The sequence below is a fragment of the Myxine glutinosa genome, chromosome 3 (genome assembly GCF_964187855.1).
Source record: "Myxine glutinosa chromosome 3, kmMyxGlut1.1, whole genome shotgun sequence".
Lineage (NCBI taxonomy): Eukaryota > Metazoa > Chordata > Myxini > Myxiniformes > Myxinidae > Myxine > Myxine glutinosa.
The window spans coordinates 45,525,154-45,545,314 of NC_136263.1; the positions used below are offsets into that span (position 1 = coordinate 45,525,154).

Consider the following 20,161-nt stretch of genomic DNA (forward strand, 5'->3'; position numbering starts at 1 on the left):
TGTTCTTTTCACCCTCTCTTTTGCTCAAGGTCATCTGCCAGCATCTTGGAAATCAGCAAACATTACCGCTTTACACAAAAAAGGTGCAAAAACAGATCCTTGCAACTACAGACCAATCAGCCTGCTCCCAATTATCAGCAAAGTCATGGAATCCATCATTGCTTCAGATATCAAATCCTTCCTCTTCTCCAATGGCTTGATCTCTGATCATCAATTTGGATTCAGACCAGGTCATTCTACTCTGGACATGTTGCTTCTGCTGTCTCAACAATGGATGGAGGTCCTCAATGCCAAACAGGAAATCAGAGCTGTCTCACTTGACATATCACGTGCCTTCGATACGGTCTGGCACCCAGCTCTGCTCACCAAACTCACCTCCTATGGTATTCAGGGAAATCTCCACTCATGGCTTGCGGATTTCCTCTCTGGTCGTAGACAACGTGCGGCCCTGAATGGATTTCTCTCATCTTCCCTTCCTGTTCTGGCTGGAGTTCCCCAAGGTAGTGTTCTGGGCCCTGTGCTATTTCTGGTCTTCATCAATGACCTCTCCGACTCTCTGGAAAATCCTCTCTATCTCTTTGCTGATGACTCCACTATCTGCCGCTCCATTCCTCATCCCTCAGATCGGCAGTCTGCAGCCTCCTCACTCTCTGCAGACCTGGACAAAATCACAGACTGGTCAAACAAGTGGAACATGTCTTTCAATCCTGACAAATCTCACACTCTTACAATGTCTCTCCGAAAGGACCGACTGGACAACCCTCCCATTTACTTTCTCAACAATCCTCTCAAAGAAGTTCTGTCGCTCAAGCTTTTGGGTCTCACTATCTGCCATGATCTTTCTTGGGAAAACCACATTTCCAAGCTGGCCTCCAAAGCCAGTCGCCGACTGGGCATCCTCCGTCGTGCGAAGTCCTTCCTTGGCACACCTGAGCTCCTCACCACATACAAGGCTTTCATCCACAGCTCAATGGAATACTGTTCCCCCCTCTGGGCTGGTGCTCCTGCCTCACACCTTGCTCGGCTTCACGCTGTTGAGGCCAAAGCTTTCAGAATCATTGGAATCTCCTGCGATGTAGTCAACTCCGAGGGCCTTTCACTCACCCACCGCAGGCAGGTTGGTGGTCTTTCTGTCTTCTACCGACTCCTCTCCGGCCTTGCTCCCCCAGCTCTCTCTGTGCTGTGTCCCCCCAATATTCCTTCAGGTCGCACAAGATCTGCCTGCAACCCTCTTATGGTTAAACTGCCAAAGTCTAGGCTCTCTGCTCACCTTCACTCTTTCATTCCCCTTTTCTCCCGCCTCTGGAACAAACTCCCTCACTCTCTTCAATCCCACTCCACCCTCCAGGTCTTTAAAACAGCTGTTCACCACCATCTCTTATCTTCCCCCATCGAAAACCTTGATCTTTTCTACCCCCGGTAATTCACCCCAGAGTCCTTGCAGTGTTCATATGTTTTATTCCTCTACCATCTCCCCCCAAGTCCTCCCGATGTCCCTGCTCTCAAATGTTGTGTTTGTGTCCTTCCCCCTCTCTCCCCATCTTGTCTGCCGCTCCCCTTGTTTTTTGTGTTTTGTGTGTCGGTTTGTCTTTTTGTGTGATAAATGTTAGCTCTTTCACGAGCCTCGATATTGTATCCAAAAAAAAAAAAAAAAAAAAAAGGTTGGCGTCAGGAAGGGCATCCAGCCATAAAAACATGGTAAAAAAACAGGTAAAAAACCTCAAAAAGGGAACCATGATGATTGTCATGGGGCCCGCAAGGCTAACCCCCGCTCGAACAGGGGAAATGGCCCTAAAAAGGAAAAAAAAAAAAATTCTCCTTAACATTTCAATTATCTTGGGCAAATGTTGGATCTTTAGTAATAACTATGTGATTTATAACATGTATGAAGTAATCATATATCTATCTATAATTCCAGTAATCTCTGTGTGTATGTTTGTATGTTTGTATGTTTGTATGTCTGTGACCGCTGTTTCTCGACAACCACGGGTCCGATATACTTTAAACTTGCCAGGTATATTGCTGGGGACCCGAGGATGTGCCTTTTCAAGGTTTCATATTAATCGGAGAAGTAGTTACCGAGCTATGTCCAAAAAACGATTCAACCAATCAGAGAGCAGCGAGCTATCACGTGTGCCGAACGTGGCGAACAGACTCTGCCTCGGACGGCACATTCGAGAGCGTATTCATTTATTTCACGTTGGAAAACTATGTTGCCGTTAAACTATGTTTTAAAACTAATAAAAAATAATTTGCGATTCATCGTATTCATCGCTTCACATTTGCGACAGTGAAGACTTCACTTCCGGCAGCCAATCACAGAACGCGTTGTTGCGAGCCCGAGAGCCTGCGCCATTACGGTTCGTAATTCGATTTCTTCCGGAGAAAATAATAATTTCTCGATTTCTTATGCGCATTATTTCTCCCAATTCAGTCAGAGCGAAGGGCGGAAGCGAAGAGCGTTGTTTTTTTTGTTTACGGGCGTACGGGCGTACGGGCGGGGTAGAGCGTACGGGTAGCGTTTTTTTTTTTTTTTGGCAAGGAACGGGCACCCACGTACGGGCATGCCCTAGTAAACAATAAATCATGTATAATTAAGAGCAGCATCACTTTCTGGAAATTTTTTGTTTTCCATGTTTTATGGCTCCACTTCTGAAATTAATCAATGTACCCAAATAAATTCTGTGGAAAATTTGGTGCTTTTGTTTGGTCTGTAACGGTATTTCCTGTAAGCCACCTTATCAATAAGTGCGACTCGGTAAAAAAGCGATAAAAATCGACACCGAAATTGCTGCCATCCCTGTAGGCCTCACATAAAAGCGACAACCTCCTGATATCAGCATAAAGAGTGTTCAAACTGAAGATCTGCGAGCGTTGGGAGAAATGGATGAAAGAGGGCCTGCACGAATACACAGCCTCTAGGAAAATGAAGAAGAGCAGCTCTGCCGAAGTTTGTCGACGGGTTGTGGGAACATGGATTGCTGTTAATTTATCAACCACTGTGAACGATTTCAAGAAAGGTGGGATAATTAATGTCTGAAGAAGAAGAGGACGAGAGTGACGTCAGTGAGTGCGACAGACCCACACTTGCCGACTCCGAGCTGCTGTGCATGGTTTTTGTGGAGAACAACTGGAGTTTTATGATGTGGAATGTGATTCATCGAAATGATCGTCATGATCTCCTGAGTTGATTCGGATAATTTACTACAAAAAATCTGTACCGTAAAACCCGCACTCGAGTATCGTCTGCAGTTGGTATTTTTGGAGCTTTAATGTTGAATCCGCGGGTTATTTGTGTGAAAATACGGAACCGAATCCTCAAGGCGGGAATCCTGTGTGAGATCTTGATGGTGCTGCGCATGTTTACAAGGGAAGTGAGAGACGGTACCTCGACCAATGGGACAGCTTGTTCAGCCCCCGATCCAATGGGACAAGTGTGTTGGTTAACTCATCATCAGTAATGTGGGCGTGTTTAACTAATCCTATTTATTAACCTCTGTGCCATGTACAACATGCAGATGATGTGTGAGGACAGGGGGAGGAAAGGTCAAGTTCAGGGTTCAGGCCGAGTTCGTCATCATGGAAAAAGTTTATCATAATTTGATTGTTTGACTCGGACATTTTGCTTTTTACAAAACTTTAACAACCGGGTGGTGTCCTCTTCCTCATCTCCAAGGCACTTCACTGAAGGATCCTTGGTGCAGCACTTGATGTGCACGAGTTATTAACCCCCCAAGATAACCCACAGGGTGCTTTACACAATAGTTTGTTTATTGTAAATGTTGTATCAATGTATAAATGTTGTATAAACGTTGTAGAATTGCATGATAAGGGTCCACACAAGAGATTTCCGTACCGGTTCATGGAGTCTCTCCTGCAGTGGTTTGGAGTTGAGGATGTTCACCAGATGTTTCACGAGGCCACACGAACCCACGGCTTTGGCTGCAGCACACACGGTGCGGAACAGTTCGGTGTCAGACAGAAAATATCAGAACAGCACCAACTACAGTACAACACAACCACATTACCCATAATGCAGAGGGCTTGTTTGGTGATTCCAACTGAGACCTCACCTCATTTGCGATCCTGCGATCCCAAGTTTAAACAGGATAATGGGAGATGGTCATTTGCCTGGGAGAATTTTCAAAATAAAAAACCTCATTTTGCTGAGAAGGAACATGTGATACTGTCCGAGATCCACATATACAAATGATGAGGAACCGATGAGGGATTCTGATTCACAATCAGAGGGAGAAACATTCGAGGTTAAATAAATAAATAAATTCATTCCCCCTCATGTCGATGAACTGTGTTATCTCTTTTTGGGAGACGCGCGGACACGTTTTTAGCAAATGAACAATTTTTAAGTTGTCGGAACTGCTGTTAATCTCAATTCTGCTGTTTAAATGTTGAAAATCGGTTGAGGTTAAGAGTTTGTAGAGCGTATGGAGTTGAGCGGAAATTAAATAAAGGCACAAACACTCGTGTTTCCAAATGGAAACTTGCACTAAAAGTTGGGAAAATGCTGGAAGTTCATTTAAAAAGTCTGATGAGAAAATGAGAATCACAACATGTTTACGTGAAAAAGTAAATAATTACCAAACTTTCATTACAATGTTTATTATCCAGGTGACCTTTTCTGCTTCTGAACTCTTTTACTGTGAAGAAGGTTTTGATCCCTTGGCTGTTGCGGTAACAATCAATTTAGACTTTCCTTGCTTCCTGAAGCGTGCTGCTTGATATCAGAGAAGCCGCCGAAAAACTCCGAGAGCACACTGTATCTGTACAGTAAGCTCCATGACAATTTTCAGTCTCCTTCATCAACCAGTCATAACTGGTGGAAAGCAGCCATTCCTCACGAACACACATCCTTTTTGTGGTCGCCTTCCTCTTTGTCAGTGAACTTTGGCCCTTCAAAGTTTCATCAGTCCCGTGTAACCCATGACGTCCAATGACGTCATGACTGCGTTTCATTTTCGGCTGCTGCTTGGCCTTATTGATGGCATATTGTTGCCATGATGGAAGCGTACGCGCCAGCGCTACATGCCACCTTTCCTTTCGCTTTTCAAATATTGTTCGGAGGATGAAAAATACGGGACAAATGACGTCCCGAGAAGGGTTGAAATGGGATGCGGGACCATTGAGTAAAAAACAGGATGATCTCGTAAAATGCGGGACACTTGGTCAGCCAGCTTGTGGGGTATATAGACTGCAGTAGATCGACGATCATGTGCCTTTTTGTTTTTTTGACGTGATATGCATAGATTGATGGCCGGATTCCTCCAAATTTCTTTGTTTCGTGTTAAACAGCATCAGCGACTGTTTGAAAAGGTAATCATATGTGTTTGTGGATTATAATTTTTTTACTTCTTTTCGAGGCCTTTGCTTCCATGAAAACGGCACGATAAGATGTTTATACACGATAAGCTATTAACATATGTCGTTTGTTTAAGGGGGAAACACCCATTGGGGAAGGAGGATATTATTATTATTAATACCCCAGCCTGGTTTACCCCTGAACTCCGCCTGATGAAAACTCGTGCTCGCCAACTTGAAAGACTCCGCAATAAAACAGGTCTCACAATTCACTCCCAAGCCTACAAGGACCACCTACAACACTACAAAGATGCCCTCTCCCGCGCCCGCTCCGCCTACTACTCTCAAATTATCCACTCTGGCTCCGGAAACACAAAAGCACTCTTCTCTTCAATAAACAAACTCCTCAGCCCCCTGAACACCACCACCCAGTCATTCACAATAGACAACTGCATCTCCTTCCTTTCATTCTTCCAATGCAAAATTGACAACATCTACAACAGCTTAACCACCACCGCACCGCTCCCCCTCAAACCACCTGCCCCCCCTTATCCTGCCAACCCCTGTCTCAATTCTCCCCAGTCTCCCCTACTGACCTCTCTGAACTCCTCATAGGAATGAAAACTGCCACCTGCACTCTTGACCCCATCCCCTCCAGCTTTGTCAAGGCCTCCCTTCCTGCTCTCTCTCCACTTATCACTGCAACAATAAACTCCTCACTGTCTACAGGCATCGTCCCACCATCCCTCAAAATTGCTGCTGTTACCCCCATTCTGAAAAAACCTGGACTCAACCCTGACACCCTAAATAACTTCAGACCCATCTCCAACCTACCCTTTCTGTCAAAAGTTTTGGAACGCGCTGTAGCCACTCAACTTACACATCACCTCTCTGCCAATAACCTGTATGAAACATTCCAATCCAGATTCCGCTCCAACCACAGTACTGAAACTGCTCTCCTCAAAATCACCAACGACCTTCTCCTCTCCTCTGACGCTGGCAACCTCAACATTCTCATCCTCCTCGACCTCAGCGCCACCTTTGACACCATCAATCACACCATCCTCCTCACCCGACTTGAAACCACCTTTAACATTACCGGCACTGCCCTCTCTTGGATCAAATCATACCTCTCTGACAGACGCCAGTTCATCTCCATCAATAACTGCAAATCCCCCACTGCTCCCCTCCCCCAAGGTGTCCGCCAAGGTTCAGTTCTTGGCCCCCTCCTCTTCATCCTGTACCTGTCCCCCCTTGGTCACTTAATCCGCCGTCATGGTCTCCAATTCCACTGCTTCGCCGATGACATCCAGCTTTTCATCTCCACCAAGTCCATCTCCACCGCCACCCACTCTATCCTGACAAACTGCATCACTGAAATAAAATCCTGGCTTCAAATCAACTTCCTCAAACTTAACTATGATAAATCTGAAATCATCATCATTGGCCCAAAAACGCTCACCAAATCCACCCATAACTTTGCCCTCAACATCGACAGTTTCCCAGTATCCACCTCCCCTCACATCCGGAATCTTGGCATCATCTTTGACCAAACCCTCTCCTTCGACAAATACACTAAACAGATCACAAAGACAGCCTTCTTTCACCTGAAAAACATCGCCCGTCTCCGTCCATCCCTCTCCTCCACGGCTGCAGAAACCCTCATCCACGCCTTCATCACCTCCCGTCTGGACTACTGCAACAGCCTCCTCTATGGTTCACCCTCAATAAACTCCAATACATTCAGAACTCCGCTGCCCGTCTACTCACCCATTCCCGGACCCGTGACCACATCACCCCCGTCCTTTACAAGCTTCACTGGCTCCCCATCCCCCAGAGAATCCAGTACAAAATCCTCCTCTTGACCTACAAAGCCCTCCATAACCTGGCCCCATCCTACCTGGCTGACCTCCTCTCCAGACACACTCCCACCCGCAACGTCCGCTCTGCTGGTACCAACCTCCTGACCCCCCCCCCCCCCCCCATCCGGACCAAATTCAGATCCTGGGGGGACAGGGCCTTCTCCATCGCTGCTCCCACCCTCTGGAACTCACTACCTCACACCATCAGAGACTCCTCCTCACTCACCACATTCAAAACATCACTCAAGACCCACTTGTTCAACACTGCATTCAACATTTAACCCACAGCATTTAACCCCTGACTATCTCTTCTTCTCCTTCCTTTTGCTTTGATTATTTACCTATTGATTTTTGTCTTTTTGCACTTGTTTTTTTGTACTCTGTCAAAGCGTCTTTGGGCTTCTTGAAAAGCGCTATATAAAATAAATGTATTATTATTATTATTATTAGTACAAATATTGTTTTGTAATAACATTAATATTGTGCTATTATCATTAGTTTTGTTATTCACAGGGCCTTCTCCATCGCTGCTCCCACCCTCTGGAACTCACTACCTCACACCATCAGAGACTCCTCCTCACTCACCACATTCAAAACATCACTAAAGACCCACCTGTTCAACACTGCATTCAACATTCAACCCACAGCATTTAACCCCTGACTATCTCTTCTCCTTCTCCCTCCTTTTGCTTTAAATATTTCCCTATTGATTCTTGTCTTTTTGCAATTGTTGTTTTCATGTATTGTTATGCATTATGTTTGCCACTCTGTCAAAGCGCCTTTGGGCTTCTGGAAAAGCGCTATACAAAATAAATGAATTATTATTATTATTATTCAAAGCGTCTTTGGAAAAACGGAACGATAAAGCTAACTTAACACGGATACAAACCTCAACATACATCCCCATTGGCAGGGAAAACACCCTTGGGGAGGGGGGCAATTTCATTCGCCACAACCTTCATTGTGTGACCCTTTGTCCTTCTGCTAAGTTTCGTTCAGATTGGATGAATAATGACCGAATGTATCGCGGTCAAAAATCATCAGACAGACACCAAATTGCGTCTTTTAGTATGATGATGTGTCTACGGAGAGGTGAACTCTTGTAAATTGTTTTTGTGAGGCTCACTTAGCTGTGCCTGGATAGATTAGGGGGTAGAGGAGTTGCAACTGAAACCCAAATCCGATTCTAGTTCCTCCTGATGACTCCATTTTTGCCTATTCGCGTTCCTCCTGATGAATCTTATCTTTGCCTATTCGGATTCCTCTTGATGAATCTTATCTTTGCCTATTCGGGTTCCTCCTGATGACTCCATCTTTGCCTATTCAGGTTCCTCCTGATTATTCCATCTTTGCCTATTCACGTTCCTCCTGATGAATCTTATCTTTGCCTATTCAGGTTCCTCTTGATGAATCTATCTTTGCCTATTCGGGTGCCTCCTGATGACTCCATCTTTGCCTATTCAGGTTCCTGTTGATGAATCTATCTTTGCCTATTCGGGTGCCTCCTGATGACTCCATCTTTGCCTATTCAGGTTCCTCCTGATGAATCTATCTTTGCCTATTCGGGTTCCTCCTGATGACTCCATCTTTGCCTATTCGGGTTCCTCCTGATGACTCCATCTTTGCCTATTCGGGTGCCTCCTGATGACTCCATCTTTGCCTATTCAGGTTCCTCCTGATGAATCAATCTTTGCCTATTCGGGTTCCTCCTGATGAATCTATCTTTGCCTATTCGGGTTCCTCCTGATGACTCCATCTTTGCCTATTCGGGTTCCTCCTGATGACTCCATCTTTGCCTATTCGGGTGCCTCCTGATGACTCCATCTTTGCCTATTCAGGTTCCTCCTGATGAATCAATCTTTGCCTATTCGGGTTCCTCCTGATGACTCCATCTTTGCCTATTCGGGTTCCTCCTGATGACTCCATCTTTGCCTATTCGGGTGCCTCCTGATGACTCCATCTTTGCCTATTCAGGTTCCTCCTGATGAATCAATCTTTGCCTATTTGGGTTCCTCCTGATGAATCAATCTTTGCCTATTCAGGTGCCTCCTGATGACTCCATCTTTGCCTATTCAGGTTCCTCCTGATGAATCAATCTTTGCCTATTCGGGTTCCTCCTGATGACTCCATCTTTGCCTATTCGGGTTCCTCCTGATGACTCCATCTTTGCCTATTCGGGTGCCTCCTGATGACTCCATCTTTGCCTATTCAGGTTCCTCCTGATGAATCAATCTTTGCCTATTCGGGTTCCTCCTGATGAATCTATCTTTGCCTATTCGGGTTCCTCCTGATGATTCCATCTTTGCCTATTCGGGTTCCTCCTGATGATTCCATCTTTGCCTATTCGGGTTCCTCCTGATGACTCCATCTTTGCCTATTCGGGTGCCTCCTGATGACTCCATCTTTGCCTATTCAGGTTCCTCCTGATGAATCAATCTTTGCCTATTCAGGTTCCTCCTGATGAATCTATCTTTGCCTATTCGGGTTCCTCCTGATGACTCCATCTTTGCCTATTCAGGTTCCTCCTGATGAATCTATCTTTGCCTATTCGGGTTCCTCCTGATGACTCCATCTTTGCCTATTCGGGTTCCTCCTGATGATTCCATCTTTGCCTATTCGGGTTCCTCCTGATGACTCCATCTTTGCCTATTCGGGTGCCTCCTGATGACTCCATCTTTGCCTATTCAGGTTCCTCCTGATGAATCAATCTTTGCCTATTCAGGTTCCTCCTGATGAATCTATCTTTGCCTATTCGGGTTCCTCCTGATGATTCCATCTTTGCCTATTCAGGTTCCTCCTGATGAATCAATCTTTGCCTATTCAGGTTCCTCCTGATGAATCTATCTTTGCCTATTCGGGTTCCTCCTGATGATTCCATCTTTGCCTATTCGGGTTCCTCCTGATGACTCCATCTTTGCCTATTCGGGTGCCTCCTGATGACTCCATCTTTGCCTATTCAGGTTCCTCCTGATGAATCAATCTTTGCCTATTCGGGTTCCTCCTGATGAATCTATCTTTGCCTATTCGGGTTCCTCCTGATGATTCCATCTTTGCCTATTCGGGTTCCTCCTGATGATTCCATCTTTGCCTATTCGGGTTCCTCCTGATGACTCCATCTTTGCCTATTCGGGTGCCTCCTGATGACTCCATCTTTGCCTATTCAGGTTCCTCCTGATGAATCAATCTTTGCCTATTCAGGTTCCTCCTGATGAATCAATCTTTGCCTATTCAGGTTCCTCCTGATGAATCTATCTTTGCCTATTCGGGTTCCTCCTGATGACTCCATCTTTGCCTATTCAGGTTCCTCCTGATGAATCTATCTTTGCCTATTCGGGTTCCTCCTGATGACTCCATCTTTGCCTATTCGGGTTCCTCCTGATGATTCCATCTTTGCCTATTCAGGTTCCTCCTGATGAATCAATCTTTGCCTATTCGGGTTCCTCCTGATGACTCCATCTTTCCATATTTTGATAGGGGCGGTACCCGACAGGTTGGCTTTTTAAAGAGCAGCATCTCAAAGAAATTAGATGACTTAAAAAAAAAACTTCAGTTCTTTGTTTATTACTTTAAAAATATGTTTAATCACATCAAACAAATTCAGTGTCTGTGCCCTTCAATGGCCATGATGGCTCGTCTTGTTCCAAAGATTGAAGCCGGTCAGGCTGAAATTAAAGCCCCGCAGGCCAAATTATCAAATAAAATGGTAGCTGGTCAGGCCTTGTTTCATGAATTAATTAATTGTGAAAGACTCTCCGTTGATTCATTGGTTAAAGTTAAACTACACTTCCGCGAAAATGCATTCGGGGAACCTTTACTTTGAAGGTTTTTTTACTTGGTTTCCCTGCTAAACATGAGCTTGATTTTATATTATTTCGTTTTTTAATGGCCACTGCTAAACGTGCTGTGTACTTATCAAGACTGATTGTAAGAGACTGATTTATTGTGAGGGACTGATGTAAGGGTTGGAATGTGTAAGGGACTGATTTATGTACACATTTGTAGAAAATAACTTTGAGTCTTTTGGTTCACGAGTTATCAAACAGAGTGACCACTATATTCGTCATGAGTGTGTGTCTGTCTGTCTGTGTCTGACTGTCCGCAGCATAACTACCCGATGATACCATCCGATCTTGATGACACTTGGGTGGGAGGTTGATATCATTATCTAGTTGTGTCCTGCCAAGAGTGGGCGTATTGCGCCCATTGTGGGCGGAGCCACGCCCGAAAAATATGTCTTTTTAGGGGGTAATCGAGTTCAAGCGACATCTTCTCCGAGGGAGTTGGTGGAACCTGACAGGGGTTTCAGTATTTGGTGAGGCCAATGTCATGTGTCTAGCCGCACGGAGCTCGATTTTTCATTTTCGCCCAAGGTCAAGGTCACAAGGTCATGAAATTTAGAAAAGTAGATTTTTGATGGTTTTATTACATTGTTCGCTTCCTGATCGGGTGAAATGTCGTACATCTTTTTATATTATCACATACATCATAAAATATAAGTTTTCCAACAAATCTCAGAATCTTCGACCTTTGAAGGTCACAAAGGTCAAATTTTCAAAGTTGTCGGAATCAAACCGAATTTTCGTTGTTGTGTGGCTAACTAACCTCATAACTGATTATACATTATTTTCTATCTCATTTCAAGGTCAGTAACCTTCGTTTTGACATTTCCGGGCCAGCACCACACACAATTACGTCCAGCTGGCTCTTAAAGGCCTACGCACGCAGCGCATTGGGGCCCTTTGTAAATAGGCATGTACACCGCATGTTGGGGGCCGACACCTGCCACGTGGGCCTCCGACCCCCAGTCCGGGCCTGTTTCGGTTTTAGTCCGTCCTTTGTCATTGAATACCGCTCGCTCGTGAACCATCGTCGTCTCCTGACTTGTCATAATCTATTTTTTTCAGATTTGCAGCAAAATGGAGTTTTCAATCCAAACAATGAAGGATTCCAACAAGTTTGGGACATGTAAGACTCTATGGGACTGATTTAGTCTTGATACAGTTTATCACGTGACTGGGGGTCTGCACGTCTAACAAGGTTGGAATATATAAGGGACTGATTTACTCTTGATTCAGTTCATCACATGACTGGGGGTCTTCATGTTCTAACAAGGTTGGAATATGTAAGGGACTAATTTACTCTCGATTCAGTTTTCAGTTTATCATGTGACTGGGGGGGGAGGGGGGGTGGGAGGGGGTTGCACATTCTAACAAGGTTGGAATATGTAAGGGACTGATTTACTCATCATTCAGTTTATCACGTGACTGAGGTTCTGCATGTTCTAATAAAGTTGGAATAAAGAACCAAAATGAAAAAAATGTCATTTCCAATTTGTTTTGATTTTATTTCTAAAATAAATGATTTCAAATCAAATGGAAACATTGGTTTATGGAGTCAGAATCTCTCAAACTTTTCAAAAATGTAAATTGTTACAAAACTCAATAAAATCGGAACGAACCTTAAAATCTGAGCATAAGGAACCTGACGAATGGAACAGAATATAAATATTTTATTTTTCCACAAAGCGTTAATGTAAGCTCGTTTGTTGGTTCAGATACTCAACAGCCAATCACGCAAACAACCAGGCCAATAACTCGACTTGCTTCACTACAGATAGGTCTTGGGGTCCAAATGAACTAACATTTTGCTGAAAATCTTTGATAGAATCATTGAATCGCCATGGGGAGTGATAATCTTATTGAGAAGTGAAGAAATTTGAAATGGATGGAGCATCCTCTCAAGGAACAGAGGTACCAGCTTACAGCTTGCAGCACACCTGCCTGCACATGTGATCAAACCACCTTTATTTGTGGATTATAACAATCGGAAATATATTCATACACATCAAGAAGGAGGCAACAAAGAAGGAAAAAGAAAAACTAGGTTAGGCCAGCACGAGGGTGAAGGAATAGGCAGCCAGGGAGCTGGAGGGTGCTGCTAATGTAAAGGACAGGGTGACCTTAAGGAACCACTTGGAATCCGGCCAGTTCCAATGGAGGACCTGCAGTCCGATGGTCCGGAAAATGTCCAAAGAGGACAGACCCAGACGATGAGTTGGTGGGCGGCACCGTATCCTCCAGTGTCAAGCTCAATGCAAGATCGGGGATCCTAACTGGAGGAGCCGCAGCAAGAGTTTGAGCAAACATAGTCTTCATGCCCCCCCCCCCCCTTCCAGGAGGCCACCCCCCCCCTTCCAGGAGGCCACAATGCAGGCCCAACCATAGGCCCCACAGTAGATCCCAATGCAGGCCCACCATAGGCCCCAATGCAGGCCCTACCTCATATAGTCCGCAAGGTAGAAATACGGCAGCACTAGTTCGATCGAACACAACCCCCCAACAAGCAAAAGGCACTCAGCAATGAGTCATCCTCAAAATTGCCACCCTCTCCTCCTCAAAATGGCCACCCTCTCCTCCTCAAAATGGCCACCCTCTCCTCCTCTGCATCAACTTCCTTATTCTCTCCCACCCCACAGCCAATCATAGGCTTTATACTCATGGGCTGAGAACCACTTGGTCGAACTCAGGGGGGGTTGGGGGGGGGGGGGGGAGGGGAGAAGAGGAAGAAGCATCAGAGAGAAAAGAAAGGTCCACATTTAGGGCAAGTCAAACCCAGGGGGTGAAGGGGGAGTAAAGAAAAGGTCACAGACGTAACACGAGGCTTTACTCAAGAACACCATGTTCAGTATGTTACAGACAATGGAGATCGTAATACCAAAACACCTGATGATCGTAACATTCCATGGCACCGGGATCAGAGCAGCGATGATTCCAGCAACTGGAATATTCAAACCTGTACCAAAGGTAAGTGTCACATTGGAAGATGTTGTTGGTCAAATTGGGATCTATTTCTGTAAGTTGGGATGGAATGGTCTCTCATCTCTCAAGTACCATGATCCATGAGACAATTTCCACATTGGCGCTGCTCTGAATGTTCTTCTGCTTGAACAAGGATTCCAGGATACCTGGAATTCTGTCAGAAAACAGAGAAGTATTTTGACGAAACTAACGTTGAATATGAAATTGGTGCTTGAGAAAGGAAACCTTGAGAAAGGAACAAGGAACAGAGAAAGAGAAAGTCGAGATCATGCCTTTTATTGTGCCTTATGTAATTGTGGTTTGCATTTAATAATGGTTGCTTTGTGAAAAGGATTAAGCTTACTATGTTCCCTCTTGCTTTTTAACTATGTTTTATTGTCCAACTGTGCCAAAAAATGTAGAAAGATAGTGAAACCGCTTGCTCCGTTAGACCCCCTCGTGAAAACGCGTCTGTCTGTCCTTGACCAAAAGCCAACATGGAAGATAAGTTTTGAGAATGTCACGGTGCTCTTGTGCTCTTTCTCCCCATGCCAAAGAAGATAGGGTTTCGGTGGGAGATGTCGAGGTCGAGCCAGTTTTCCTTTGTCCGTGCTCATTTTTCAGCGGAGATTTTTTGTATAATTTTGTGTATATAAAGAGACTCTGGGTTGCCAATTTTCTAGGAGTGTATGTGGCCATGCTGTTCAATTGTGAATGGTATGACTCTTACACCCTCCACAGCGCTGTGATATTGGTTCATCAATAAATCTTGTTATCTCTTGAACTCAAGGTGTGGAACATGGTTCTATTCTCGTCAGTTTTGGTGTCAGAAGTGGGATCCGACTCTGAGTGATATTTGGGAGGCAGACCCTGTGGGGACACAGCGGAGAGGCTGGCCAGCACTGATTCGATTAACGTGAGCTTTCATACTGAGGGGTCTTTCCAAATTGAGCTCCGTTTACTCACCCAGGCTGTCTGTCTTCTATTTTGTCGTTCCGTGCTTGGATCACGAACAAATTGGAATCTGGTGTGTAAGTACAGGCCTATTTGGCTCGGGTAACAAGTCGTCTATTGATGAACCAAGAAATGGGGGTCAGTTAGCAAAAAGGGGGGACTTCTTGGTAAAGCCAAGAACTTCCCAGGCAGGGCAGTCTAGAGACAAGATGGAGTTGATGGGGTTGATAGTAACCAGAGAAAGTATTGGCTGCGGACTAACGGAGGGGACCCAAGGAGGATGGCCAGGATAAGTGTTAAGCTAAATTAAGAAGGGAGAACCCCTTTAGAAAAGCCCTGGCATGGGTGATAAGTTAGACAAGTTAGAAGCGCTATACAAGCATTGACCGCGAGTTAGCGTCGCGGGAGGACCGGATTAGGGAAATATCGGCGCGGTAAATCAAAAGGCAGGATTTTTCGGTGGATGGCCTCGGGGCGCTTCCTTGCGCCTTCTACGCATCACGAGCTGCTTCTTGCAAATAGTGGTCGTGCTGCCGTGCGCTGGGAGCGACCGCCTGGGCGCATGGACGGGAAAATGTTCCGTGCACGTTAATTAAATATCTTGAGGGAGATTAAGGTATGTCGGAGTAATACTCAATCTGAAGTAAACTAGAATGATTTGAGTTCTGGAGACGGAGTGCGTGTATTCAATGCATTCGGGTGGCCGAGTCAGGCGGAAAAAGGATTATAATGAGCCAGGTAAAGAAAATGATGCAACCAGCCGCATCGGGTGGTTGCACCTTTATGAAAAACTGAAGATGAGGGAAAGAATAACGTGCGGAGTTGCCGCATGGGGATGCAGGCCGGCTAGCATGGAGGCCGGCGAGATAAGCAGAAGATTGGGAGAGACCCAAAAATCCTGTGAACAGGTGCAGTTGGGATTGAGACGGACGAGTGTGGGAGAGCCGTCTGGAGAGAAAGGCGCATTATGGAACAGGAAGATGCGTGAGTACGGGGGTCGGGGGAGAACCCTGCTATGAGGTTGCTTGGAGCTGGAGGATGTGTGCCCAAATGCATTGTGGGCCACTTCAACTTTCCTACACGTGAGTCGTTCATGCCTTGCCAGCAAGGTACTTCATGCGGTGTGCTATGCGCCATGTCGGTATTGTGGTCGCCTGTGAATCCTGCCATGCAATATCATGAGGAATACATTGTTTGATAATGGCATTATAAGAGGAATGCTGAATTAACGTTGATAGTAACGCGAAGTATATTAAATGAGGCGATTGACGTGGTTGAATGTAGGATTTCAAGACAATAATGAATTTCCGGTGCCAACAGGAAGTCTTGTTCTTGTCCATTGTCCATACAATGAATGATGTATAGTGTGGATGAGGTCTCTCTGAATGAGGTGAATGAGGTTGTCTACAGCGGATGAAATAGAGATTGGCAGTTACAAGACCGAGGTACGGATGTGATGCGGAATGCCAGCTGGACGATGCATCGGCACATTTGTGTTGATCAATGCGCCGGACAATGGCTTTCCAGGCAAGCGATGGTGGTATGATTTAGTTATGAAAATGCATATGGGTCTCAGGGCAGATAATGCGAGACAAGCTGCCCCACAGGCGGATGGGGGAAAGTATTGGAGAAGATAATGTGGGTCGAACGCTCATCCGAGGGATGAAAACGGTCGAGGTTTCAACTGTCGGTATATGATGTGGCTCACACCGTGCGAATGATGTGTGGATGGGTTGCGTAATGCATCCTGGAGATGCATTGGTGCAAAGACACAGGGAAGGTGCTGAGAGTGGCACGGAGTACGAGTTGGTTGTGGCAGGTGAGAAGGAATGCACACCTGGAATGGAGTGTGCGAACGACGAGTGTGTGCGGAAGGTGTGCACCAGGTAAAGGGTGCTGCATGATAGAGCACGCCTCCCTAGGAAGGCTGTGGGGAAGTTATTGGTTATTTTGAGGTCCATTTCGGATTTTAGTGAGACCCCTCTTGCAGAGGCAAGTTGTATTTTTTAAGATGACGTCTGTTTTAATTTGTTTTGGGATTTGACTTGGGAATGCGTTGAATGAAGAGAGATGCGCACTTGAGGATGGGAGCTCTGAGCTCTCTCGGTCGTCCTCCAGGTCGGAGGGACGAAATGGCTCGGGCTGGCAACGAAGCAGGCTCAATGCCGTGTGTACCGCTGATAGTGCCTCGACGGAGGTTGAGGCGAAGGCATGTTGTGGGCTGTGACATGCGACAAAGTTGATATGAAGCGGTTTCTTGGTAATTCTAGTTGACACTCGATGGGCTGCCTGCTGTTTCCTTTGCAACAGGAATCATGGCAGGAATAGGGATTTGTTCAGAATGCCGGCGATAACCCACCTGGTTGGGTCCCTAGGTGTGTGTCTCTGACACAGGTGTGTGTGTCCATGACAGGGACTTAAATCGGGACAAAGGGAAACATATTGTTGGTTAAACTAAGATTGTGTACGTAATTTGTGAACAGAAAATATGGATTTCTGCAATTTGTTGTTGTCGTTTCGTTGGTTGTTCGTGGTGGAGGCCTTGTGTTGAAGTTAGAGCGTGTTGCTAAGGATCTGGGTGGCACCTCGTGTGGTTGGAGGTTTTAGTTGCGTGGAGTGCAGAGAACATGCCCGACTTTTGGCCTTGTGAGGCTCCAGATAGAGGTTGGCATATGGATGCTGTGGGTTGGATTGTGCCTGTCGAAAGGAGCGGTGTCTGTTATGTTATGTCTGTCTGTGTCTGTTATGGTGTTATGGTGGTGTTATGGTTATGGTGTCTGTTATGGTGTCGAATGTCATTCACTGCGTCTGCAGGCATGACTGAGTGTGACTATAAAGGGGTGGTGTGTACCTGCGGGAAGAATCGTGGCAGCCTACAGAGTGGATTGAATGGGTCTCGGTGAGACCTTCCTGTTAGGACGTTGGGGGTACGTTTATCTGTCTGTCTGTCTGTCCGGACACGGAGCTCTTGGGGAGAGCCAGGATGGGTTGGGGTGACCAAGATGAATGTGGGCAATATATTAATTGTTTGCCATTATGAAAATTTTGCCCTCGATTTGAGACGAAGACATATGGCATTTGCTGTCCGGCTCAGGTTGGCTGGTTTCCTCAGCTCTGGAGGATCAGAGCGGGTGTATATTTCAAGCTGATACTCCTATGACAAATGTTGATACTCCTATGTGATGCGGGGTATGTGTGTGGTGATGGTGTCTGGGGCCTCGGGGTTTGCCCCTGCCTATTTGCCGGTCTGTCTGTCTGCTACATTTGACCCTCAGAAAAGGTTTCGTGAGATTTCAGAATTGGACAGCCCATGTGTTATGACATGCTTGGGTGTCTCAAAAATTTGCTGAACAGACGTGGTGCGTCAGACAAATCGATTACATTTTCATGGGAAAGATGACTGAGAAGGACTTCAAGGGCAGGTGGGTGGTCACCTGCTGTGAATTGTGGTGGAACATTCGAGATGTCCCCTAATACAACGAGGGGACGAATTGGTTTGTAAATGTGTTGTGCAAGTACTTTCTCTGTAGGTAGCCAAATTCTACCTGGGGTAAGTCCAGGTGAAGAGGGGAGTTGTCTCTGGTGCCTTGCTCCACGGAGCAGTCCTGGTGTTGAGTCTCATATAATCGTGGTTAAAGTACATGTGCAAACAAAAGTGTACTTTGGTTTGTATGACTGGAAAAAAAGACAATATGGGTTTGTTTTTGGGAATGCTAGCTTGGTGGGGGTGTGAAGGTCACGGCGTGCTGGGATATCTTTGTGTACAGTTGCTGGCTTGGACTGACTTGTGTGCGGGGGAAAAAGAAAAAAATTGGAGCTGTTTCGGAGAAACAGTGGCTTGGTTGGAGGTTGGGATCCAGTATTCTGTTGGGAGCACGCAATCTGAACAGAATGGATTGCCATTGGCTATTTTTCAAATGATTTTATCAAAATGATGGCTCCTGAGTAAGGGGAGGGGGCAGGGGAAATATATTCACTGTAACAGGTGCATGTGATGCTGTAGGAAGGAATTGGAGGAAATCGGGTTGAATTTAAATTGAAATGAAGATTGAAAAATCCAGATGGGGCCATAACAGTGTATGGGGAAGCGTCGTTAAATGGTAATAGGTTTAGACAGGTATTGAAAGGGTTCGTGCAATGTCCATGCTCCAGTATTTTTGGGGGTAACCATGCTCCAGGTGGTGGGGCAGCCGGGATACAAATGGGGGTCGGCCAATTTAAGGATGTGGATGCGCACACACCTGGAACAAGGCATGTTCCTAAAGCTTAGGTGTAAATGTTGGTTGGAAAGGGGAATGAGTTCTGGGAAAATGAATTCACTTATTGGATGTTGTTGAATCTGTCTGTTTAAGAACATTGGGGCTTGTGGCTCGCCATTGTCTGTCTGCCAGTTATGGTAGGCAGAGGGAAGAGGGAGTAATGATGCTCCTGCCTCTTGCTTGGCAGAAGGTAGAGGTGGTGGTGGGCCAAGATGGGTCAGAATAGGCCATGGAACAAAATTGAGCTCTCAAGAGCTGAGGTGATTTTAACCTGAGGATGCATCTCTCGATGGACCCCAGGCTGGTCCGAGGTGTGAAATATGGTGACGTTGTCTTGTGGACACTTTGTGAGTGGCTAGACACGCGCCTGAAAGGGGAAATTGTATTCATAACTCATGTGGGTTGTGTCTGAAGGAAAGGTTTGGGAGGAAGTGTGAAGAAGGTCGTGGAAAGTGCAAAGATGATTGGATTGGAAAGTCGACTCAGATGGATTATTTGTCAATGACAGGTGACTTTGTTGGGAATTGTTGAGGAAGTAGGGGAAAAGGTTGTAAAAAGTTAATGGAAAAGACAGGAAATAAAGGAAAGTGGTTAGTTATGGACTGTTGTTTTTGTGATAAGAAGGTGATGCAAGGGGTTGGCTTGCACTGGGGGGACCAATGAATGTAAAGTTGTGAATTTCGTTTAAAAACGTTGTGTTAGATTGCTACATGCAGAATGACCCCAATCAAGGAGGTGATTGGGGGCTGGTGAAGATTGGATCACGGCTCTGCAGACCAGGTGAACAGAACTCCACCAGGTATGTGGGAATCACATCAATTGAATTATTGCTCAAAGGGAGGTGATAGAGCAAAATGAAGAAGATTGTCATGGGGACCGCAAGGCTAACCCCCGCTCTTGCAGGGAAATGGCTTTGGGAGGCTAGTTGTTGTTGTTTTGGTAGACTCTAGGTTCTAAAACCTAAGGCAAAATG

At 45.7% G+C, this 20,161-nt stretch overlaps 1 protein-coding gene across 1 annotated transcript in view; it reads right to left on the reverse strand.

Annotated features, from left to right (window-relative positions):
* Positions 1–20,161, reverse strand: part of LOC144891299 (uncharacterized) — a 168,314-nt gene that overhangs the window by 58,934 nt on the left and 89,219 nt on the right. The window contains exon 5 of the mRNA XM_078773978.1: positions 3,857–3,942. Coding sequence (XP_078630104.1) covers positions 3,857–3,942 — 86 coding nt within the window. The remainder of the gene's footprint in view (positions 1–3,856; positions 3,943–20,161) is intronic.